The 26,343-nt window shown below is 42.3% G+C and overlaps 1 protein-coding gene across 5 annotated transcripts in view; it reads right to left on the bottom strand.

Annotated features, from left to right (window-relative positions):
* The window catches only part of LIMCH1 (LIM and calponin homology domains 1), a 182,127-nt gene that overhangs the window by 7,401 nt on the left and 148,383 nt on the right, over positions 1–26,343 (bottom strand). For 4 of the 5 annotated variants that reach the window (XM_075024979.1, XM_075024997.1, XM_075025015.1 and 1 more), the window contains 11 exons: positions 16,896–16,989; positions 14,287–14,459; positions 13,512–13,617; positions 11,488–11,516; positions 10,414–10,497; positions 8,690–8,782; positions 7,626–7,730; positions 6,108–6,244; positions 5,187–5,308; positions 3,245–3,368; positions 1,790–1,876 (listed from right to left, as the gene is read on the bottom strand). In XM_075024979.1, coding sequence (XP_074881080.1) covers positions 1,790–1,876; positions 3,245–3,368; positions 5,187–5,308; positions 6,108–6,244; positions 7,626–7,730; positions 8,690–8,782; positions 10,414–10,497; positions 11,488–11,516; positions 13,512–13,617; positions 14,287–14,459; positions 16,896–16,989 — 1,154 coding nt within the window. The remainder of the gene's footprint in view (positions 1–1,789; positions 1,877–3,244; positions 3,369–5,186; positions 5,309–6,107; positions 6,245–7,625; positions 7,731–8,689; positions 8,783–10,413; positions 10,498–11,487; positions 11,517–13,511; positions 13,618–14,286; positions 14,460–16,895; positions 16,990–26,343) is intronic. The other variant, XM_075024988.1, reaches the window with a different exon arrangement.

The raw sequence follows: 26,343 nt of genomic DNA, 5'->3' as shown, positions 1-26,343 counted from the left end.
CATCTACAATGCAAAAATACTTCAACTCTCTCCTTAAGCTTCAGTCCTGTCTAGACCTTTCTAGTAAATCAGCTGTTTGATGACAGCTGGGTGAGAGATCAGGGCCCCAGGACTAACTGGGGCCCTTTTTCATAATGGTTTTAATAGCAGTGCAGGCGCACACTTCTGTGTGTTTCACGCTCCTCCCTTCTCACCTGTCTGTCAGCCTGCCAGAACTGCTGTTTGTCTAGTGAGATGAACCTGAGACCAAAAGGGATCCCTTGTCATTATGTGTCATCCATGCTTTTTTCATTATGTGTCATCCAGGGCTGAAACCAGGAGAGGAACTTTGGGATACTTAATGAGTTTTGAAAAGATGGTTTGATGAAATTGTACACAGATAAGCAAGTTTACAATATCTTGCTTTGTGGTTTTGGTGCAACAACATAATAAGCCACCAATAGAGATAGATCTGGACTGCATTACAATAAAAAAGCCATTCTGGAAAAAAAAAAAAAGAAAAAAAGAGAGACAGAAGCAGCAGAAAGACTGTCTTTGCTTCCATCTCCTCTCTGTCACTCCTGAGCCCATCATTCTTTATCCCACCATGTACACTGACAGCACAGACGCATCACTGTCTTGTTGCTTCATTCTCATTATTCCTTTTAGAATAATTTTCCTGGTTTCATCTCCTCCCCTACAACCTTAAGCCTTCTGCTCACATCCCTCTGCGTTATTCTACATACCACCTTTGTTTTCACTTCCTCTCCACTTATTATAAGGACAAGTTAAAGTATTGGATCAAAGACTTAAGTGCTTCAGGAAATTTTTTAAGAGACATTTTCTGATGTTTTAGTGGAACGATGAATTACATCCCATCCATTGTTTCCAAAACTAAGATTTATTTCAGGAAAAGATCTTGAAAAAGGGTCTCAGAGCAGAATATAGCTGCTAAATAATACTAAGTAGCTATCACAACCAGCTACACGTAGCAAGAAATGATCTGCAGTCCCATCAAAACTGCAGCTACAATTAGAAAAAACAGAAGAAATTGTTCACATTACAAATTCCCAATAGTTTCATGTCAATACAAATGGCATCAGAAGGAGGGCTTTGCTATGAAATGTGAAGAAAAATGTTATTTAAATAGAACAAAAACTTACTATGTTTTCAGTGTTGTACTACTATACCCTATTTAATAAGCCAACTGATTTTAATACACCCCAAATTATCAGTGATTCAATCAGGCTATAGTTAACATTTATTTAGAGTTGGTACACACATCTCACTGAAAGCTGCACAGCTCACTGCTTGAGAGAATCAAATCTCTAGGAGATTAGCATGAATGTAGGCAAATTTAAAAAAAACAGCAAAAAAGCAAAATGCGTTTCAAGTTTGGAAATTAAGGGAAGGATTTCTTTTTAAATCAGCAAGTGTTGAAATGTGACAATGTCTAGAACATACCTTATTCCTGAGCATGTGACTATTCACAATAAAGACAATATCCTTTGGCTCAAGTGCTCTGAACTCACACTTAACTGCTTACTTTGACTGGGCTTATATCGAAATTTCAATGATCAAGCAGAGTCCTACAGCTGCTTTCTGAACTGTGTTATTTGAAAATATAACAATGCTGCTGAAGTAGGCAAGAAATACGGGAGAGGGAGCTACATGTTTATTCCATGGACGGTTATGAATTGCAACATTTAGAAGAATTAATAGTGCATCCACATAACAGTAATGTGATTTACACTGCAGCAGTTCACCAGCGACTACAAGATGTATTCGGTCTGCAAAATTCCTTATTGACCTTTTGTACCTGTTGGGTGACTGACTCGGAGCAGCAGGAGAGCAGGGAGACGATGGCCCAGATCGGAAGTTCTCATGATAGCCTGCCCTAAAATACAGGAGAGAAGATGCATTACTGCAGCTGAAGAACAATTAGGAACAGGTTTTGTACGGGGAAATTCCAGCTGGTGGATTTCAGGGTTCGCAGCTCTAAAGATTTTATCTAAGGAAAAAAAGGTATCAATTTGCTGTTCGCTGCCATTTTGATACAATGAAAAATAGCACACATTTTTCGGTTCTGACTCTTGGTCTGCTTGCTATTGCTCAACCAGATAACTCACAAGGTAATCAGCCATGTGCAGACTCCTATCCACCTATCAACCCAACATACCTCCCACCACGAAGAAGGAGGGTTAAGCCAAGGCACACCACCTTGTACTCTCTGTTGGCCAGGGGATGTGCTCAGAAGCACGCTGGTAGAGCAGATGTAGGGTTGTTGATGGAGGGTCTGTGCCCTTTACTGAGTAAAAAGAAGCTACCAACACTGAAAAGTGGTTTATTACTGTTTGTATCCGTTCTACCCTGCAAGAATTTGGTGAGAAAAACCATGCATGTGTTTTGTTATCAGAAATCATAGGATTGATTCAACCTCTCACTGCTTAAAGCTGTTCACAGATTAAATAATATTCTCAAACACACACAAGCAGTTATGAGAAAAAGGTAATCAAACCTCAATCTACATTAGTTTTGACTGATTCAAGCTTCACAGTGGTAATACATTTTACAGGAGACTGTGTTCATATATATGCTAATGAAAACAGATGTTACTTTCTCATTACATAGATACACTTTCTGCAAATATTAGGAAAGGAGATCCCTTGTTTACTGAAAGAACTGATCTTACCTTTTAGTAACGCTTACTCAGGAACACAAGGCAAAGCATCAGAGAAGAAAAAACCTTACCAAAATTTACAGAAAGAAAATACTAAGGTCTACGTATCTTCTTTTAAAAGCTATAATCCTTAAAGAACTAGGAAGTAGCAATCAATGTGTGTTTGGAAGCTAGGGAACAAAGCTCTTGGATACCAACTTCAAAGAGGCAGACTTCACCTGACATTCCCATCCTGGTATTTGGCCACTTACTAGCTATAAATGTTTGTCTTGGGCACTTAAAACAAATGAAGCACATGAACAGTAACGCAGATGAATGTTTAAAGAGCTAAGGAGAAAGAATACAGAAAGTGGCAAGCAGGGGGTTTGCTCCCCCATGAAACTAGTTACTGAGGTACCCATAACGAGAAACAAAGTGGATAAATATTAGCAGTCTTGGTGGGAAAGCCAGGAATCAAAGGTGTCTTCACACTGCAGGACTACCCATGAAATTTAACTGCTAAAGAATGCTGAGTAGGAATATAAGGCAGAACAGAGTGAGCAGGACTTCTCAGTCTCTGCAATAACCTTTATTTTATGTTCTCACCTCTTCGTTTCCCCTGTGGAGCTCGGCTGTTGTCCCGCACTCTGGCCCAGGAACTGTCTCTGCCGAATGTCCTCTGTGCGATGTGGGGACTGCTTTGTCAGCAACTGCTGATTCCAGGAGATGTCTACAACAGGAAGTGGGGAAATATCAATACTTGAGGAAAAATGCTTTTGTCAATACTTATAGACCAGCATAACTTGTGGGCACACCGTAAAGGAGACAAGAGATGTACTGTTACTTAAAAATTAGTTCTCAGGAACCCCACACGAAGTCAGAGACAGGCTCTGCTACACCAGAAGTCCTCTACGGAACAACATTCCCCTACATTACCTTCACATACACGTGACCTACCCTGCTGCTGAATCTCAGTTTCTGAAGGGAGAAAGGGTGAGGTCAAACAGCTGTCCACGAATAGCACTTGGGAAAATAACATATTTCTGTCGTAAGGAAGGAAGCACCAGAGAGACTGAAACTTCTTGCGTGCCTGGGGATCCAAACTTCTCAACAGCAAGAGTTAAGAGGAAGGTGGTGTAGTCACTGCTCTCCAAGAGCCTACTGATAAACACTAATTCCCTTGTAATTACCTTCTGTGTTTCAGATGGTTGCACAAGGGTCAGTGACAATAACAGCCTCCCAGCAATATGCGATGATCTGTGTGATGCCCAGGCAGCCAACCGTCCCATCTTTGAGACAGAGCACACTACCTGGATCCTTCCAGATGAATTTTGTGGCTCACAGGCTGGGGAGGAGCCTTACCCTGCCGTGTGCCAACCAGCTGGTTTAGAAAAGAAAAACTCTACCAGGGCCTATGAAAGGCCCGTTCACTATTTTTGATATCAAGACAATAAAACTCTAGTCCTGACTATTTAAGGACTTAAGAAAGCAAGGATATGATGCTTTAAGGGGCAAGAAAGGAGTTGTCAAAATACTTGTAGGGGACCTAGTTGTTGAAAACTAGTTACAGAAAAACCCTGATTAGCAGAAGTAGTTAAAAACTGCCAAACCTTTGAAGTTTGCTTAATCACTACTACAAATCCACAGGGATGGATTGCTGGGCACTATCTTTTGCTTTCTTTATTTGAGTAACCTTTATCAAAGCACTAAGAATACAATAAAATTGAGACAGGGAAATAAAACCTGCTAAGTTTAATAAATTGAATTTGCATTTTGAGCAAGTAATAACACTGAAACCTTTTCTATCCATAGATGTTTAATTTTTTAGAATCATCAATTTTTATGCTAGACTGAAAACAAACTTCTAAAACTCAATTTCAAAATCAACATTTGCTTTCTGTCTTTAGTCCTACTTACTTACTTTCCATTGTTCACTTGCATTAGATAATGATGCTAAATTAGTGAATTTGCCTTTTTTTAGGGTGAACCTGTTGACAGCAATGCTTTAGGGAAATTCCTTCATTCAGAAAACATCAATGCTTATGGGAACTTAAAAAAATCTATTAATTTTAAATGTCATCAGACATTTCTAATGACAAAATTGAGACAGGTGTCACTTTAGGCTTGGCTTGAAAAGGTTGCACATCACAGGCAGTGATTTTTACTGGAATGGACATAAAGAATCTAATTAGCTATCAAAACACAAAATAAGTGTTGGAAATATGCTCTCTGTATCAAGATAAATCCTATATCTATGTAAGATTATGTAAAAGATGGAAGATAACTCTGTTTGACTACTACTGTGAACAGGCGGGCCTATAAACGAGACTCCTACCTGCAGCTGAAATGCTCATCTCTGATGAAAACAAGATTTTAAATTTCACCTTAACATATTTATCTTTGCTAACAGAAAACCACTGTTGAGTCTGAGACATTCAAATTTTGAAGATGTATGTGTACTGTCAATTTCCAAAATTTTTTGAGTTAGATTTCTCCAAGATTTCTACCTGGAAAAGAATACATGCATATGAAGAGTCTTGACTCTCACCCTGAGTCAATGGCAGATTCAGCCTGGCAGGCGAGCTGCGCTCCATCACCGGCAGCTGGTGCTCCTGTTCACCTCCTTTCAAGATACCCGTCTCTGGGTGTCCTGAGAGCACTTTATTTCCACTGCCAATAAAAATAAGTCACGTTGTATAAATAAAGCCAGGAAAACTTCCATCTAGAACATAATGGCAAAATCAGACTTTTGAATATCAGTCTATTTTTTGCAAAAAGATTTTTTTTATTGTGTCAGTGATGACAAAGCAATGAAGATAACTGTAATGAATTAACAAGTTCATCTCCAAAAACGCCAAGTCTTCCTGCTTACCTCACACACTGCTACTTACATGCGCTAAAGATCATTCTGGATTTGTAGAAAATGGCTTCTCTGCCCGAGAAGCAGCTTTTCTCAGTGTTCACTATACAGTGTTCAGCATCATCAGATGCTTGTCTTTGCGAAAGCTGTTATTAGCAGCTGGGCAAAGACGAGGACTTTGAACACCATCCGGCAAGTTTGGGTACGGCACTTCCGACATAGCCAGGCAATCTCACACAGATTCTGAGTGAAAACAGCTACTGCTCCTTTATTCTTCCAAATGGCTCGTGAAACTTGTACACAAGACACAGTGCAGTGACATACAGAGATGTCTGAGCTATCTAGGCTCTGATCTGGTTGATGTGACAGCCTCTTGGCAAAGCCATATATACTGAAAAGGCAAGCCTTCTGATATGCACAACTAGCACTGCACATTGCCGTATATTAGCAAGCCTGTGGCAAGCAAATATTGATTGGGTTATATTACACCTATCACCAGGCCACCAGATGCTGATTCTCCAGCATCAATCATGGGCAGATGTGACATGACAGAAGTCTACAGAACACAAAGCTCCACAGGGCTAAGAAATGCTTAGGCTTGATCCATACCTCCTCTTTTCTTGCCAGAGTTCATTTTCCTTGCTTTTCAGAGATGACATACTCTCCTGCTCCCAGAGCAGCTTTTTCTGCCTTGTAACTTCTTTTTTTTTGCCTTCCTCTGGAGAGCTGTTTGAATCAGTTGAGTTCTAGAAGATAGGAGGGGAGGGAACAAGGAGCTTCCCTTGAATTTGGCATCAGCACACACAGGGGAAAAGCACAGGCTGCCCCCAGATATATTGTGTTGACACACCTTATTATCATAAAGAACATCTCACATTATACAGTGGAATCATTTGACCTTGGTAAGGCTAACTTTGGATTTAACCAAGACTTCAGCTGAAACAATCAACCAATTGGACTAAACTGAGTGTGGAAAAAAAAAAAGGTAGGAATGGACCAATTACGAGATGCTGTTCAGGATGACAAAATAAAACTTCCCACTATGTATTTTTGGCAGAAATCCTTGAATGACTTTGAGAGTCTAGACAGTTTCCTACTGGGCTTCGGAGGACTACATGAGGGACCTCACCTTGTTGTCTCTGCTTGCGGGCAAAGCATTATTCACATGCACTGGGCATCCTCAAATGGCAACACCAATACTACTTCCAAAATGGTACTGGAGTGGGTCCTACCTGACTGGTGGGGCTTGAATAAGCCATGGCATGAGATCCTTCGCTTCTGGGTGCAGGCACTGCCCTGAACATGGCATAAGCAGCTCCACCCAGGAAATTACTGCTATGTGGAAAATGGGCCATGGCTGGTGCCCCTGCACAGGGATGAGTGATAAGAGGGGGCAGGAAGGATGAGAGGAGAACCTGATGCTACAGTACTCCTAATCCTGGAGTTGAATGGGAAAAGGCAGATGACTTCTTGGGTGTTGGTGCCTTAGGCAGGAGAAAATTATGTCTGGGAATCCCCCATTTACTCTACTGAGCTCACCTGGGGTGTCATTCTCTGATCTCTGGTGAACACTTATTTAATTAGATGCTAGATGCATTTAGTTAAACTTTTTGTGCTGCATAAGTAAAAAAAAATAAAAATCAGAGAGTGAACATTCCTCTGTTTTGCTGCTTTCTAGGAGGGATGGTGGGAGAGAAGGGGAGGAAAAGTGGGGAGGCAGGACTTAGTCTCATCTCAGATATGCTTAAAGCACCGTCTTACACTCAAGATTTTGGATGCAGGGAAATCACTTCAGATTTTGCTGGCTTTGAGAAAGTAGTTAAAACAAACAGGAAGAGGTGACTTTTTTCACAGCACCAGTTCAAGAAGAGAAGCAGCTGCAAAGAGAGAAAGTATCATCCTCTTCTCTAGTCCAAAATGGGATGGTAGCAGTTTGCTTGGCAGTATGGCTCTTTAGTTGTAAAAATATACTAGCTACAGCACTCTGGGATATCACCGGTTATGGAAAGGATCCAGGGAATGCTCTTACTCTTACTGTTCCCAGACTGTTAGCCTTTAGTGAAGAATGAAACTTTGCACCAAAGATGGCTTAGTCTTTATTGCCTCACTACTCCATGAGAAACTCACCGCTGTCTTGTTTCCTTCAGTGGTAGAGGAGGAAGAGGAGAGGAGCTCAGCAGAGTTTGAAGAAACAATGAATGGAACTACAGTATCCTCAATTATCTTACGTTCCTAAAAAAAGAGGATCAGGACAGAGTGGGGGTTAAAAATACAGAATGTCAACTATGAGCATAAGAAGTAGAAGCATAAAGTTTGGCTATGCATCATATTTAGATGGCAAGGTAAGGACCTGTGGTACCAAGAATAATGGCAACACCTCAATTTTTCAGTTGCTTCAAGGTTTTGCACTCCCTTTCCTTTCACCATTACTAGCTTTGATACGGGATGTCCAAAACCAGAATATTCCACTTGGGATGGCACCACTGTTTCTCACAACAGCAGTCTATTAAATTTTATATAAAAATATAAAATTACATTTGGTACACGAGAAACTTATTCTGAAAGTTGAAAAAAAATTTCTTGTTCAGATCGCAAGTATGGCCCTCAAGCACAGATGATAAGACATCAATTTGTGTAATGCACAACTAGTCAAACTGAAAACATTAATATTTTTGAATTTCCTGCAATAATGACCCACATAACGACAGAAGAAAACCACTATCTTCTATATTGTTAATATTCTACAACTGCAAGCTTTGAACATTTCCTGTGGATTTTTTTTTTTTAAACCAAGGCCAGTTTACAAAATATCTACATGATCAAGCCCAAGGCAGACAATTTCATCTGGAGTTCCACCAAGTCCAGGCACCAAGTATACGCCAAAGAGCAGAGCACAAGGCTCTGCCTCCGGGGGGAAGTTTGAGCGTGCCCAGACACAACCATACTGACTCATCCAGACTTGTACAGCAATCAGACTCCTCCACCTATGCGGAGGTTCTGAGGATACCTGTCTAAATATTTAAATATTTTTCCTCAGCACCTATGGTAGTGTTTAAGAGAAACAATCTTCCTGAGAATACAGCCTTGAGAAGGCTTTTCATTAATTAATCTACGCATGGGATTTTTTTAGTTACTTGAGTGCATTTAAATACAAAAAAAAGTCAATAAACCTCCTCCTTTGAGCCTTATACCTCCTCATAGTATCTACGCTCCTCCTCTTCAACTTCTCTTTGGGCTTTTTCCCATTCCTCTTTCAGCTTGTCCTGCTCCTTCTGATACTTCTCCTGTAAGAGGATAGAAATACAGGTAAATTCAGTGCATTCTATATTAGGAACAAATTCTGTAGTATCTCCACAGTGAAAATGAACCTGCTAACAGTGGTTTAATCAGAAATAGGATGAAATTGGAAGATTAAAATTTGAAACATCCCTGGGTTTCAAAAAAAGCTTGTTTTCCTCCTCTCCCGACTGTTTCTAGCACTTACATTTAACACCTGCAACCCATGGAGGAACTTTTAGCATACTAGAAGTTGTTTAATTTGTTAGAAGTTTTTAAATCTTTGGTCAGAAATGAAATTTATGCTCAACAATTTCAATAATTCCTTGTTTATTATACACTATTAAGAATTCCAAAAAGCTATCACGCACCCCAAAACACTTAGGCATGGATTTTACATGAAAAACTTCAGCAAAGTAGCATATAAACAAGCAGGTTTTGCAGATACTGGTATTAATTTAAGAGAGATGCCAGTACAATTTAATGAATGATGAATACCTGTGCAAGTTTAAAAGGTAAATGAATAGTGTGTAAAGGTTTGAAGAGGGTAAGCTTATAATTAGCTAAGTAGCTTATTTTCCTTTGTGATGGAATTATTTCTTGAGAATTGTTTTCACACAGTTTTGCATGAAAAATTATCTCAAAGAGATCTTTAAAATTGTTTGACAGAACTGGTTTGAATAAGGGGAAGAACAGTGACTTCCCTATCCCTTTTACATCAGTTCCAACTTCTGTTGAAATTAGAAATCACATCTGCCTAATCGAGAAGAGATGCATTTACTATTGAAAGAACACCCACATATGCCAGAAAAACTATGATGAGAATTTTACACCATTTTAAGATGAAACAACCTTATTAGCTAAAAAGAAATAATCCCAAGAAAGTAGTAGAGACATACACAAGTCATTCTTAAAAGATGAAAAGACTCCATTTTATTATTCTGCATCCTTTGGTAGTTGTTTGCTCTTCTGTTACGCGGAGGAAAGATACGGTTTCTTTGGGACCAAACCTAATCACAGTTTCAAAAGACACTACTGACCAATGGGGAAATTCAAGTTCTCAGGGTCACTGTGCTTCTTCCAACTAGGACGCAAACCCAGACATTTTACAGCTTACTCTACCACTAGGCAAAACCAGTGGTTTTTTTGAGGGGGGTTCCCCCCCCCAAAAAAAAACCCCAAACCCTTTGTGTCTAAATTTAGCTTGATGTTTTTCAAGAAGAACCTCTGAACAAAGCAGAAGTCTACAAAAATCTGTTAAGACCATCATTTTAAAGAAACAGGCATCAGGGTCAGCAAATTGTCAGTCTTGAGAAAGAGGCTCCAAGTAATTAAGAGTCTCGCAGTCTATGCTCAACATACTTTAAATGTAGTTGAGGACCCACATTTGGTTTAACTCTGCACTGGAATGCAGAACTAAGTCCTTTTGGTCCTTCCATGGAGTAGGAAAAGGAAACGTAAGAGTGCCCAAACCACAGAGAACATATATGTATGCTCATTTTATCGTTCATCTGCCACAGAATTCACTCAAGCATCCACAGGGGATGTCGAAAACATGACACGAAATGCCCAACTTTTGTCCAAAGGGACAATTCGACAGCTGAACCACATGGTGGAAGATATGTAGTTTCTTCCCTACCTGAAGCAAGCGTTCTTGTTCATGCTGCCACCTTTCCTGGCGCTTTCGCTCTTCTTCTGGATCCCAGGACCAAAAATTGAAACGCTTGCGTGAAGGAAAACCAAGCTATTAGACTTCGACACTACACTTCACAAGGCTACCAGAGGAAGCTACACTTCGCCTGGCCTGCCCCTAGCAATGATGTTAGAATGGGAAATTGAGAACTAGATAATGGTTCTCTCAGTTAGCAGACAATATTCTTAGCTTCACTGACACTTGGGATTGCCCATAGGTATCCAAATGATAAAATAACCATTTCATTTGCAAAGAAACTTCAACTGGAGGGGAAAAAAGGAAAAAGATCTGAAACAAAGGTCTAAGCAGCACTGAACAGAGATATCTGCAGGTACTCAAATTTAAAGAAAATATCTATTTTGCTTCTCTATAATCTTCTGCACAACATGCAAAGCAATTTGTGATTGTAAAAAATATTCTCTTATTTCATATGGCTGCCAGCACAACAGCCTATCACCTTGTTTTAAATTTTTATCCATAATGAAATAAAATCTCAGGCTTCACTAAGGATCCCATTACATGATACATGTTTAAAGTCTTTAGAATCAAGGGCAATTTTAGACATTTGATGTTCTATTCCTTTCCACTAAAAGATGTATTTGAATCTGATAGGAAGCGATGATGTCTATTTTTATGTGACAAACAGAATATGAAATACTGTGTACTTCAGAGTAGCATTTGTAGTGGGTTTTTTTTTCTGATTGAGGAATCAGTAGAATTGTGGTCTCCTCTAATTTCTATGCATTTAAAATAGAATGGATAGTTTCGAGATTGTGAGGCTTTAGTGGCTCCAGCAGCCAAGTACCGTATAGCTACCATTCCCTCCGGATAAAAGGAGAATGCATAAATTCCATATTCAGACCATGTTTTGATTTGGCTTGTATTTTTTCCTCTCTCATTTCCAGGAGAAAAAAAAATTCTCATTCTGATCTGGGGATGTTACAAGACAGTTGCATAAAAAATTCACTTCTGCTAAACACGTATCTCTAAACCAAACAACAATGCAAAAAAAGTACTCACATTTGATTTGTCACCACTATCAGAATCAGCTATTAAAAAAACAGAAAAAGATTAAATTTAACATAGCAAAATGCGTTTAGCCTACAATTAAAGCTACATTGTATCTGTATAAAAAAGCTTCATGTTAGTTTCCTATTTGCTCCCACAACCAAACGCAAGGACGAACTGCAAGCAAATAAACCAGAAAAACAGATTATGCCCATCACCAACAGAACTACTTTTTATCTGGGTATAGAGCAGCACATTATTAGCTAACATCAGGTTCTACTCTACCACTAGCTAATGCCATCTACTTCTGGCCACAGTCGTTAGCAGTGTTCAGACACTCAGTGTTACCTACCTTGATCTACTTTTCCCTTCGTGATTCAGTGCAAGGAAGGAAAAAGCACAGCAAAGCTAAAAGGATGGGACTACACTATTCAAGAGCCACAGTTACGAAGAGAACCATTGCCATTTTCTATCCAAATGCCTTTGAAAATTAGGCTGATTTAAAGAAATTAAGGAAAAAGGTATTTATAGGCAAGTGATTTCATTTGGGTGCCTGAAACCAGAGCATCACAAGGTGCAACCCAAGAGCTCTTTGTCAACTGTGCAGCAGGAATAGAAACTTTCTACGAAAGCGAGAGGCAGAACAAGTCCCCGTGATCATCAGCTTTCACCCCAGCCCCCACATTGGAAGACACCTACGACTGGAGGCTGAAGCTGGTCTCGGCGCCGCATTTACCTGACTGCGAGAAAAACTGTGAGCGCCGCCAGTTGTTGCGAACCCTAAGCGGAACCGTGGCCCCGCGGGGCGGCTCTGCAGGCAACGGCACGGAGACAAAACAAGAAACACAGCGCGGTCAAAAGGAGACGATGGACTCTCAGACCCGAGCCACCTCGGCCGCGAGAGGGATTTTCACTACAGTCGCTTTGGCCCATCGCAGCTAGTTTACAACGGACCTGCAGATCCCACAGGCTGCCCATATTTAAATGCTGCTTTCGTAACATGGCACCGAACCTTACGCGAGAGCTCTAGCACGCTAACTCTAGTCAAGGGCAGCCACCCCTTCAAGTCTTCGCGTGGTGCCTGCATTCATACACGTTTTAAAGGATTTTGGGATCCTTTGAGCACTGTACATGCTGTGAACACTAGAGAGCAGCCGAGTGTTTCAGCGTCACTCAGAAAATAGGCGAGACACCTACAATCTGTTACTTGACGTTTGGATTGATTCGTGCCTAACATAAAATGATATTGTTCTGAAAGACTGTTTGGAAAGCACCTCCTCACTTCAAACAACTGAGACTTCTATTCCTTTTCAGACAATCTTGTTTTCCACAGTGGATCACCTTCAGTAGTTTCAATCTTGAAAACACTAGGATAATCAGTATATTGCCTACACATAAACTAACAACCTAGTAAGTTCTCAGGGGGAAGGAAACTTCAGATGATTTTTCTTTCTCTTTCCTTCACAATACCTACATATATGCATCTCTAAAATGAACGTAAAATCAAACTACTAAACATTATCAGTCTCAAGCAAGACTTTGTCATGAAGGCAAAAAAAAAAGTTCTGTTTTGCAAGAACTCGTGATAGGCACAGGTCAAATTCAGGGATCTGGCCGGAAATGTGTATCGTTCATCTATGAAAAGGAGCTCCACATGAGCAGCCGAGTGCAGAATTTATCTCCAGAAGTTTTTATTGTGAGATAAAACCAATTGCTAAGCAATTTTCATCTGTGAGCAGCAGTACTAATAAAATGTAATACTCATTGACATAATACAACTTTTACTGCTAGGCCAGGTAAGTGCAAGATAGGTCTCTCCCTGCCCCCCTCCATTGTGTCACAGTTCTGCTGTTGTGTTTAAGGGGAACAGCCAGAAGAGTCCTTTGCATCACACAAGCCACAACACCAATATCAGTAAGATGCAACTTTTTTAGCTCAAAAACCCTCCAGGTCATTCGTTAGGCACTTCTCCCTGAAGACCCCATGCACATATTCAGTTACTGTCCAGCTGAGTTCTCCAAATGCTTTTTGCTCACCTGGTAGACCAGAATTCTGCAGAGTAACTTGGCTGGTCTCGGGTAATTTCTTTAAAAATGGCAATACTACACTCCCCTCTTGATCCAGGGCTTTTGGTTTCATCACCTGTTCAGACATTTGGGAGCAGAAAACAGCATTCAAAAATCAGCAGGTTCAATCAGAGGTTAACTTAAACCATTTCTAGTTATTTTCTGAACGAACATTATCAAAGATGAAGCCTCTATCTCCAGAATTACAACATGAAGTTGCAGTACCGAAGTTCTGGAAGTAACTGGTAGCTGTTTGTTGCCGACATTCACACTGCCCTGCACACCAAAGCCAATCCTAACCCAGGATCAACACCTAACTTACCTGACAGAGCAGTATGGTCATGGCCATTTGTTACCTCTGTCACCACCTGCACTCGTTCAGCACTTCAAGAGGACTAAGAGGGTAAGCCCCACTGTCTACACCTCCTGTATACTCTGCCCTCCCAACACACGGTGGGACTGGCATTTGCAGATTAAGTTCTCATTTCTGCTCCAGCCAGTTTACAGGTTTAAACGCTACAAGCAGACACTGGAGAGTTCCTTTGGAGGGGGAACTCTCTGATGACCATAGGATTTGGCAGAGAAACCATCCTCCAGGGTCATTCCCTGGCAGATTGTTTTCAATGAACTCCTGAAGTGACATTATATAGAGAAAAATACCAACTTGCACAATAAACACTTCTGTGTGAGATCTTTCTTTTTTTGTTTTGTTTTCTGCTCCCTCTCCTTTCTTGCCCATACATACCTCTGGTGTAGCAGGAAGCTCTGCTTCCTTCTGCTGCTCCATTTCAGGTTTCTTCACATCTTTCTCACTTGAAGCAGCTTCCTCTGAAGGGACAGGACTGGGAAGAAATTCTAATCTCTTCACAACAGGGCTGGCACAAGCTGCAGTTGACTTGAATTGCTTTTGATCTGAACCTAAACCCCACATATAAAACATAACGTTACAAGGTTAAGATACTTTTTCAAATAAAATGTAGCCCTATTTCTTGCAATCTAATTTCTTACTGGATACAGTGTGAGCCCATTTACTGTATGTTTTGAAAAAATAATCTTCTTTCTTCAACACAGGCAAAATTAATCTCTCAGAGAAGACAAGGCTTTAAGAGTGAAATTTACCTGACAAAATATAGGTGCTTACACTTGACTCGGGCATCATGGGACACCCTTCATGGTCAAAAGAGAGGTAGTTCTTGGGGAAGAGTCACCTGAACTACTTAAGACACTCCTTTTCGGCTGAGATGAGCTGTAACCTACAACATGCCTACTGAGGTATAGATCTCTTTACTGATGTTGTGTGATGAATCCTATCCTAAGGTGCTACCCAGACAAGTAGGTATATCGCAGTTAACACAGTCTCACTGTCAGCACTGGAGGATATTTCAGCTTGCCTGTTTCCACTAAACCACGTCAGTCAGGCATCAGACAGCAAACAAACTCTGCTAATAGGAAGCCTTGGACTGAAATAAGCTAGTTGTCATTCAGGTCCTAAAAAACCCCAACAAGTTGATGCTGGTTTAGGGGACAAAGGACCAGGAGCACACAGGCCTACAGGTGAGGACTGTGACAGTCAAACTACTGTCAGCTGGTACCACCATTGGAAGCAGAGCAGTTGCCAGCATCCCAGGCACTGCATAAGCACCCAGACATCTCCCTAACCTCCTAAAGCAGAATCTCAGCTTCAGATTCTGTCCCCTCTCCAACCACAGCAGTAGTGGCAGCTTCTGAATGTACCTTTTTGGCAGGCTAGGACAGTAAGCTAAGAAAGAGATGCACCCCAAGGCTCCACTAAGAACGTGCACACAAGCAGAGGCAAGAGCTGCTCCTGCTGCCAGGCAGATGCACACCACTTTGGAGCAGTTCCCACACCATTTAGCGGCACAGGAGTCACAGCATGGAAATACCTGTCTTGGACTAGACAGCAGAGGAGCTTGCTTATTCTACAAGAAGGTCACAGAGTTTGGACCACATCTATCCCCCCAAAGCAGACATAATGAAACCCCATGTTCCTTTACCATTTCAACTTTTGCAATGCTATCTCAGTTTTCCTTGCTAGCCAATATTAAACTTTGCTAGCAATACTTAACATTTAGCATTTCTCACAGGTGTGGAGCCTGACACAAGGTGGCTTTGTGATTTGTAGATAAATATCACCCGCTCATCACTGCTGACTCTTGAGAGGAGAATTTGGTTGGTTCACCACAAGATTGCAGCTTCTACATTACCTGCCAGGTGCAATTCAAGATTGTTAACCTCTGTGCTTTGGCATCTGCGAGCCAAAGTAATTAAGTCACCTAATGAGCCCTTGCTAACAGCCCATGAGCTTCAGAGTCTTGCAGCACATCCAGAAAAGGCTGGATATGCTTCTAATCTTGGGGGAATTGATGTTTGAGGGCAAAGGTCAATTGTTTAAGTCACATTTATCCTCAACAAATAGGAGCATTATGCTTATATACCAATTACAGCCAGAGATCTCATTTAAGTACCTACTTCAAATAGTATTTTTTTACTTACCCATACCAAGCTGAACTTTGATAGACCCATTTTAAAAAATGAACAACAAAAAAAGACCATGAACTTAGTATGACAGCAGGCAGTAGATAAAACGTCTACTCAAAGGTAATGCTTCAGACCCTTTTGAGGAAAATAGCTTCTAATTTTACCAGCAAATTCCTTTCCCCAGATTAGGAATCATGCATAAAGGCTTTAAAGCAGAAAATCAGGAGTGTGCACAATACTGTCCATTTAAAGCCCCTACAAGGCCTGAAGTGCCCCTTCTTATTCTTCTTCCCCATTTCTTAATGTCTTGGCAGGGGGGTCGAAAGCGTTAAACAGAAGCTATTACCGACTGACAGTTTCTGCCCCAAGTGCTTTCTGGTTACAACACGCCGCGGCGCCAGCTTTTCACTCACACAAACGGCAAAGCAGACAACCCGCACCCTGAGCGAGGTGCAGCCAGGTGTGTCATCCCAACTACAGAATGCCACGACGGCCCAGGCCGGCAGGGACCTCCAAGGATCGGCTGGTCCCACCTTTCGTGGGGAAGGCGATTGTCTAGCCCCCTGTCCGGTCGCACCTTGAAAACCTCCCGCCACGGGGACTCGACCACGTCCCTCGGGAGGTTGCTGCAGTGAACGGTTGTGCTTACTGCAAAAAATTTATTTCCCAGGTCGAGCTTTTTGACATCTTCCGCATTTTCTAATAAACCCTCTTGGTGCCGCTGCAGAGGCACTTATCGGACTCCTGCTGCAGGGTGGGCTCAAACCCCAGCCCCACCGGTGGGCAAAGGCAGGGGCGAGGGCAGCCCCAGCCCCAGCAGCCCCCGCAGCCCCAGCACCCCCAGCAGGAACCCACCTGGGGACGGGCAGGCCGGGCTCCCAGGTCCCGCACTTCCAGGGCTGGCCTCGACCTGCTGGCTGGCCGCTCTATCCGCTTCCACTGGGGAGGCCTGCAGAGAATAACACAGTGAGTACAGTGGAAATAAAAGTATGTGTTAATTCCTCAAGGAGGTACTTGCTGCTTCTTTGTAACGTGTTTGAACCAGGCTGGTTTAGAGCTCAGCGGGGAGCTGGGGAGTACGTTTCGGAGCGGTATGTGCCGCTTGGGTGTTGAATCACTGGGCTTTAATCTCCTTTTCAAACCGTTCATCAGCAACCATCGTGCCGTCGGTTTGGAATAGCTCCGACAAGCTTTTAAAATTGTAGGATATCTTGGATTGTGTTAGCTGGAGATAAGCATACATTTCACCCCTAGTTTCCTCTTCCAGAATAACACAAAAACGTATGCATTAGTGAACACACAGCACGTACTAGGGTTTGAAAAGTGGCAAAGCAATTAAATACTTCCTTTATTTCACGGTTGTCTAAACAATCTGTTATCTGAAGGGAAAAGCCAGAGTCAGTATTAAAGGTAATGAAATACTTAAAACACTATTAAGAGAGGAGTGAAAAAATACGGTGAGAGCGTATCCAGCCCATAATCCAAATCCCTTTGAAAAGCCAGCTTCCTGACCCAGGACAAGGCTGTTGCAGATCCAAAACCACACTGTCAAAACAAGGGTAGCACTTCAGCTGATCTATTTAGCAGTTTCCACCATACATCTGCTTTCCCAGTAGGCAAATTAGGAAAAATCTGCAGCAAACCCATCAGCCACCGCACAGTGCTTCTAATGCATGAAAGATCTAGAAAATAGCACATTCAACAGAGGAAAATAAAAAAAGCAGACTACTTTTAGAAATAAAAAGTAACATATTTCAGAAATAGTCTATTGTAGACTTGCTTTCCTGTCCTCCTCCCACCTCTCCATCTTATTAACAGCTGCAAGGGAGGAAATCTGATGAAATTTCCTCTTTTCTGGGGACAGGATTCAGACCTCCACCTTCTGCACAGATCCTGTTTCCCATCCCCACAGACCCACGTGAGCCTACGGCCCCTCATCCGTGAAGAGCAGACCTGGGCTCTCACGGCTCGGTCATCGGGGACGTCTGCTGGCAGTGCCAACAGGACGCCAACGCCTGCGGACACGCTTCAGCTCCGGAGAGCTTTGCTGTCAGCAGTGCTTGGGAATCATCCCTGCCTCTCTTCTCCTCCCTGGAGGGAGGCACGCTCCGGAGAGGGGCAGGGAACGTGTCTGGGAAGATGCCCTGCGAGGAAATGGTGGGGACTGGTGTGGGGCCACGGCCGGGGGCAGAGAAACAGGCAGGCCCAGCGGGCAGCGAGCAGTGCCGGAAAGAACAGAAGGAGGCCACGCTGCCAAGGGCTGTGCCGTCACCTCACAGCGGGAACAGGCGCCAGATCACAGCCACGAGCCTCTGGCAGTGCCAGCGCGTCTCCTCCGGTGCCTGCTGGGGCTGGGTGCCCGCCATCCTCCCCACTGCCCGGCGCTTTCCACTGCACCCTCACCTCTGCCTACCCTCCTCCTCTGCCCCAAGCAAGGCGCGGGGACACATCCCCCACCTGCCTAAAAGCGGTTCTCAAACTGGATGAGGCAGAAGGTGAAATACACGCTCCAAAAAGGCAGCACGGGAAGTCTGAGGACCTCCTCTCCACCACGTCCACCTGTGAGCATGCCTATGCCAGGAGCAAAGCAAGCAGGGAGCTCCCCCTCCATGTGTCACACACTCCAAGGAGGGACGGTCACTGGAGATGAGGCGCAGGCTAAAAAATCCTCAGAGAAATACTCCAAAGACCGCAAGTCCTGTGCCCCAGAGATTGGCCCCTTGCCATTCTGTTACTCTTTTCTCCTGTATAACCCACCTCTCCCTTCCCTAGCTTCTCTCGATGCCCGTCTGTGTTTCAGTGAGAGCTTCCTCACTGAAAGCCCCAGCAGAAGAACACTGCGACTAAAGAAAATTTCTCCTTCAGTTTCAGTTCTGGCTCCTGACACAACAGCAGCCAAGGCAGAAGCTACTGGAAACCCTTCCCAACCTTGCTCAGTGCAGAAATCAGTATTTCTGTTCTCCATGAGGACACTCAGGCCAGTGTAACAGGCTGCCCAGGCAGGTTGTGCCATCTCTGTCCTCGGAGGTTTTTGAGACTTGAATGATCAAGCCCTTAGCAACCCGGTCTGATCTCATGCCTGATCCTGCTTTGAGCAGAAGACTCAGCTAGCGACCTACAACCTGAACTATTTCGTCATTCTACAACCTACAAACCTCTGTTAAACCTAAACAAATGGCTATTTTTGAAAGCTCAGGGTTTGCCCTAAACAAGGTAGATTTTAACTGGAAAAAGCAAGCGGCACATACCTGAGAACTCTACCCACTGCTCCAAAGCATAAGCCCTTCCAAAGAGATTGTTGCAGATTTCAATTATTAATGTTTATATTGTTATTATTTTTGGTAAAGCAATGGAATTCACCCTCCACTCTCAAAAAGCAACTGTCCAAACTGAAAAAATAAAATAAATAAATAAATAAATAAAAATTTCAGATTTAATCTCAATCTCAGAGGCTTTAAAGCTATAAACAGTGATAAACTGGGGCTGGTACAAAAAGTGTTAAACAGCGTTACATACACTCAGGGAAGTAAAGTGCCAATGGCAGCTAGAGCTGGGAAAGAGCACAGCCACAATGGGCTCTCAGAGGGTTTAAAAAGCTCAGCGAATGCACACACATGATGCACTTTTATCACCTCTGGGTCTAGAGTTACCTCACAAACCTAAACATGGTGCTGTGTCACGTAGCTATCCTGCACAAGTGCAATAACTAAATCTACCCATAACCTATATCCTGGAGGTTGAACCAGGTACAGACACAGATGTTATTTATAGAAATTCTTTCAAAGAGGAGTGAAAAAAAAAAAAAAGAAAAAGGAAAAAGCAACTACTTGCTGCAGGAAAACTGAATTTTGCAATGGCATGCTGCCGAAGTTCTGTTCCTGCTCACGAGACTTGACTCTTCCTCCTCCCTCTGCCAAGCAATTAAATGCCAGTGACATAAAGCTAAAAATATAAAACTGATTACTAAGTAATTTATAAAAAAATTAAGTCAACTTCACTGGGGAACACTCTCATTCCCACTATATCTAATTCTATTTATAATACCAAGTAATGTAATACTAAGTAGTATTTTATCCACAGGTGTATAATACACTTAAGAAAATTCTTGTACCGATACAGCTGATAAAATGTCTTTTCTAGCACAACTACCATCATTCACATTTCATAAATATTTTGTAATCAAATGATGATGCTATCACTGAGCATGAAAAAAAGGCATACAAACATTTCATTCTACCTAAGAGGATCGTATTTTGACATGGGCACTGAAAAACCAAACAACTTGGCGAGTGACGTTTCTGAGGTGGTTCAGAGGAGCTCCCACGCTTTGGGATGAAGGACCCCGCGCAGCCTCTCAGCACCAACCCGCTGCAGCCACACGTGTCCATGCGGGCAGAGATGTCATTCTGCAGGACCACAGAGCCACTCCACACACTGGCTCTGCTGCAGCTGTCTACAAGGGAAGGTCACACAACACCTGCTCATCCACGGCCACAGGCAATGAAACCTTCAAGGGAAGCAGGAAAACCTTTGCTGCGTAGGGGCTGTGGTTATCTCTGCCCCCAGATCCAGGCTGGTGTGAAGACTGCCTCACTAATTCCCGAAAACTGAAGAATGCTTCTACGTGGATTGGTGTTTTTATTACCCCATGCATCTAGCTACCCATGAGTTAAAGTGAACTTCCCCATTTAGGATTTAGAAGCCTTGGTCCATGATGGAAAGTTAAATATTGTGGTTGCATTTGCAGTTAATGAGCACAAAAGTAACAGAGGACAAAGCAACACCCCAGGTCTGCTAACCAAGGTATCAATTTAACAAAGACACAAGCACAGCTGACTATGTAGTGTTATCAAACATCTATTAGGCATGAAAATAAATCAGTTCAGTTTGTGGCAGACAGAACTTTTATCCCATAAACTAGGATATCAGTCCAAGTATTTCTTTAATTAGGATCATACAAGCCAGAAATAGCCACATTACCTATTGCTGTGGCAGAAACTTACATCCTTAAAAAACCCTAAAAATACAATAACTAGGAACTCCTAAAACACCGAACATCACAACTACTACAAGAATTCACACTCCAAAGGAAGTTACAGTAGAACTTTATTAACCCTTATTGTAAATTAAATCAAAACGTAGGTCAATTAACACTACTTGTACACAAAATTACGTGAAATATTGTTACTGTATTTTCTATGAAAACATGACAAAACAAGCTGTCTGGAAGCAGCGAGAATGCAGAGGTATCAGGAAGAATGAGGGTAGAAGTACAGTTTAAATTCTGTAAAATCACTCAGGGATGAAAACAGTTGCAGTATCAATAGCCACATGTAGAAATTGCCTGGCACATCTGCCAAACTTCTGTGATTGAAACTGTACACTTATCATTGACTTTAAAATTTTCATACGATGATTTCCTCAGCAAAGCTAGCATCTTCTGTTGCTGTGAGTGGTAACAGTGGCATGACCTTGGGCTGCCACAGCTAAGTGCCTTACATGCTATGCCAGTGTAGTACTACAGCCAGAACACTGCTCTGACACGTTAAGTCATCTGCCTCATCTGGCAGCTATATAATGCTACACTCAAGCCAGCTATTATAACCAAAGATGAGGGTGGATCAGTAATTGACAGAGAAGCCTTGAAAGCGTTGCAAGAAATAGTGTATTCCTGCTAGTCGTTTTTCTAGAGTTATTACTGCTCAATTGGGATGTAAAATAAGCTCCTGTCACTCACAGACACTAAAAAGTGCACGGGTGTCTGGAGGACAGGAGACACGGACGCTAGATTCGTAACCAAATCCTGAGCAGAGTTCCCTTCTAGCTGCTTTGAAGCTTTGCTGCTCTCACTTCTCATCCTAAACCTTTCTCCCTTCAGGTAGTCCAGCCCTCTATGCATCCTCCCATGTGTGGTTCAAGGTAAAGCTGTCAATCTGGAACAGACGTACTTACTCTACAAGTGTTTCTTGTAATGAATCAAAGAACAAAGACTTGTCCTACCAGATATGTACAAATCAGGATTTCAACCCTGCTCTCCTGTAGCTTGGCCAACAATCCCCAACCACAAGAAAGCTTATACTTTAATCTCAGTTCAATCAGTGGATTTTTGAAGATGAAGGAGAGTGTTACTTGGATATATATAAAAAGTTTATTTTGTGCCAAGCATGCAGTGAGTAGAAATGGGCAAGTTTAAGCTAGCTAGTGAAAAATTAAAAGAAAGCCACCATCACCACCCCGCCCTGATCTTTTTAAAGTTGCTGCCTATATTTATTTTCTTTTTGGTTGATCAGAGCAAAGCTATAATTAGAGCTATAACAAGCCAATAATTTCTAAATGCTCATACAAAGATTGGTTAAAATAAAGTGATGTTACTCACTGACAAATTAATCCCCCTACACTAAAATCTGCACAAATATTGTTTTAAAACAAAACAATTTACTTTGCCAACTTCTGATTCAAAGAGCTAGAGGATACAACTTCTCAGCATTTGTAATGTGCGCAACTGTTCCGTATAATAGAAAGAAAACACAACCTAATGGCTGACAGGTAGGACCAGGGTGAGGAGATGATTGTCACGTTATTGCTGGCATTGCCACTGACTGATCAGTCAGTCTTTGGGCCTTTGCCCCTGTTTTTCCAGCTGCAATAAGAGAGGTGTGCTTCACCTACTGCCTCTCTTAGCAGCACATTGCTCCACAAACACCAGTGGTATATTTTCATCCTGCTTATAGGTCAAATTTATCCTTCCTAGCCTTAAATTTGATAGGCTACTTTGAGTCACGGTAAGACTCTTGTAAAATCCACCCCCCTCCCATCTAAGTATTCTACCCTATACATTACAGACACAAGTATAGTTTCTTAAAAATATTTTTCTTTACCATCCTTCCTACCTGCTGCAGCTTTTTGCATCTCATTTCATAGTAGATTTAGGCAGGAGTTACATATGTTTCCCAATCAGTCTCTGACTGCCAGTCGTTATTTGATTCACATGTACGTGGGGTGTTCTCTATCAAAAAGACAACCAATGCTGATGTCTCACCCATATGAAATGATCCCTACACTTCTCTAGCTCCCCAAAAACCTCAATCACATTAGCGTTTGAAGTGGTGCAACTTGACTAAACCTTTTTCCAAACTTCAGGCCGAAAGAGCTGTTGAAATACAGCTGCACAATATCTTCCAGTATTGCAGACAATGCCTGAGGCCAGCCGGACAGATTTAGAGCCGGGCTAGAGAGCTTCAAAGGGAAGTCTGCCAGGTGGAGAGAAGACAGGACTAGTCTATTTGACAACTGAACTGAAACAGCAGGGGAGCAGCCCTAAGAGGGATGGAGGAGGAAGGGACATGCAAAGAACAGGAAGAGAATCAGAAGGGTAGGACAGGAGGGCCAAAGCTAATGTATATATGAAAAGGAATATATACTTCACAAAAGCGACTCAGAGCAGAAAATGAATAATGAATAAAATACAACCCCAAAACAAATCTCAGAGCAACTAGAAGGAAAAAAACGCCCTAGAAACAGCATCTCTAACAGGCAGAGGAACTAGTGCCTGTGAATCTTATTCAAAGCCTGGGAAGAACATCGCTAACAAGAACTACATCAATAAAGGAATGTATACAAATAAAGGTAGTGAAAGCAAGTTTAGAAAAGGCTTTTATAACATGCTCAGTTTGTAAAAGTTTCTCAAGGCAAAATAAATGTAGTCGTTCATTCCATTCCAAGCAGCTCTGCTTCTTCATCTCAGCTGCTTTTTCTGTCCCTGTTTCTGTTGCCTTCTCCTCCTCTCCTAAAAATACAGTAGGGTTAAGTATCAGACAAAAACTATAGCCCTGGTTTCTCCTTGTGGGAGGCGATACAGCAGCAGCTTCAGAAGGCTTTCTTACTTCCAAGAATGTGTAGCTTGGAAGCCCCATCCTGCTGGGGCAAAAAGCAAACCCTTTCTTCCCCTCTGCAGGGCTCACAGTGACAGCTAGAGTTTCTCAGTATCCTACCCAGCAAAATGCTGCTTTCTTTGAGGAATGGGACAAGCCCAGGAGGCTCTTTTCCTTCTTAATTTGGATTCCCAGCCTTCCTAGTAGGGGTTGTACCTTCAGAGAGGAGTTTAGCATTTCAGACTCTGCAGATGCAGGCTGACATCGTTGTGTTAGTTGTCCAGAAACTGAAGTGAAATAGGTACAGCTGCCTGATTCTTGCAGGTAAGGCCCCAGACCGACTGCATCCATATTGAGCTGCTGGTCTGTGCCCCAACACACACAGTGAAGAAGCTGAGCATCAGTACCATGCCCCATCTCTGTAACCTGGCATCTAAGCCCTTCCCACCCATGAACCAGGGCACTCCTGTATGCTCAATAGCTAAATTACTGCCCATGCCTTAGCTTAAGGCATGGGGACCTGGAAAATTAAAATGAAGCAGCTGGGTAAAGAGAAGCAAACATCTAGAAAGAACAGAATCTGTAATCTTATTTTAGGCTGGCAAATTCCCTTCCAGCCACAGGGAGGTCTCCTATTTCCCCCCATCACGCTCAGTGCATTCCACTTGTTTTCCCATGTAAGATCCCCCTCAAAGCAGTCTTCTCTTCTTGCTCTGCCCTTGACATGCTTGACACGCATACCTTTGCTTGAAGCTGAAGCGCCAGGAGCAATTATAATGATTTGCACTATCCAGTCACATTATTGATGAAATCGTGAAGCTAGCAATATAAAATCCTTAGCTAGAGCAGAGAAACTCTGTCAATAGCACCATTTGGGTGCATGCTCGTTCTCTCTAGAAGGCTTCATCATTAAGTGCACTCAAGCTTACAAACCAAGAGGTATTCTGCAAATGTCAGAGTCACAAGGAATCTGAGAATTCAAACTCTTCTGCCTCCTTTTCCAGTATCATCACAAGGGCTAAGACACTGGAAGCAGAAACTGGACACAGAAAAATCTGTGTTCAGCTGGCCACATCATCTTCAAAGCTCTAGAAAGGGAAGGATGAGAGGGCATCAAACAGGTACAAACATACCCAAGCCCTAACAGTGGTTTCTGTTGCTGAATTTCCTCTCAACTCTTCCACAGCTATACTGGTCTGGGAATCCTAAAAAAGGAGACAGTAACACTTTCATTTGACTACTCTTCTGATCACCATTGTGCTTCTAATCTACAGCAAGCCGAGGCTCTTCTCTGTCCTCCAAACATTCCCATTACCAGCTCTCCCATATCAGATGCAATGCTTACCCGGCTTTTCCTTTACAGCCAATTCATTCTGACAGGAGCAGCCTCTGCTCTGCCATCCCTGCCTGCTTTCCTGCAAATCATTCACTTTTGACTCTATACCAGTTCCCTCTGACAGGATCAAGTCTGTGCTCACAGCACATCCCAGCTCCCATGCTTGCTGCAGGCTCCATGGCTTGGTTGTCCATGATCAGAGACTGGCATGAAGCAGAGGAGTAAGATAAGACACAAGCCCTTTGGCATGAATGAACCATCGCTCCCCAGGACAGATTCCTGCCTGCTCCCTGTTATCCATCTGGCCAATGCTTTGGAAACTTGAGATGAAAGCAAAAAATTATCATACTTCAACTCTCACCACATCTCTGATTCTCTTTGTTGTTACACAGAAAAGAATGGTGAGAATTCCCCCTCCTGCCACTTGTTTGCAACCCTTTTACATGCTTTATTTGCAGTCCAGTCCTTATTTCTTGTTTTCACCATCTACTTTTATTACAGTTTTGTAGCATCTAGATTCCTGCTGTGATACGCTTCAATTTTATTCCTGCCTTTTTCTCTGGGGAAGAGGGGGAGAGAGAAAGATGAAAAGGTAAAATTAATTTGTTTCTTTGATAAGGCAATTAAGAAGTATGTTGGTCCCTCCGAGCATTTCAATAGCTTATCCCCTTTTCTAATATTTCTGAGAGGGGAATGAAAGCTGAATGCTCAAAACTGCCAGCACATCCACATCCTCTTCTTTGAAAATTGAAAACTGAGACTAATTATAATGGCTTGCACAGTCCAATTATGTTGCTGATCTAATCAGCTACCATCAGGAGAAGTGCTGAATAAATCTGCACAATAGCTGGGACACAGAGTCGATTTCTCCCTGGCCCAGCACATTTAAAGCATGCTTATCAGCTACATGACATTCCAAAAAAAAAAAAAAAAAAAAAAAGATGCTGGCTGCAAAAAGTTTTTTGAACCTTCCCCTCCCATTTCTCTACCCACATCCCAAAGGAAAAAGCCTTTAATTTACAAAGAATTTTCTTCTTTTTTTTTTTATCCTGGTCTGGGCACACCCTCTTGAAATAAAGCAAACATAAGCACTCGG

Source organism: Buteo buteo, chromosome 1 (genome assembly GCF_964188355.1).
Source record: "Buteo buteo chromosome 1, bButBut1.hap1.1, whole genome shotgun sequence".
Classification (NCBI taxonomy): Eukaryota; Metazoa; Chordata; class Aves; order Accipitriformes; family Accipitridae; genus Buteo; species Buteo buteo.
This window is presented reverse-complemented; position numbering and strand designations above follow the sequence as displayed.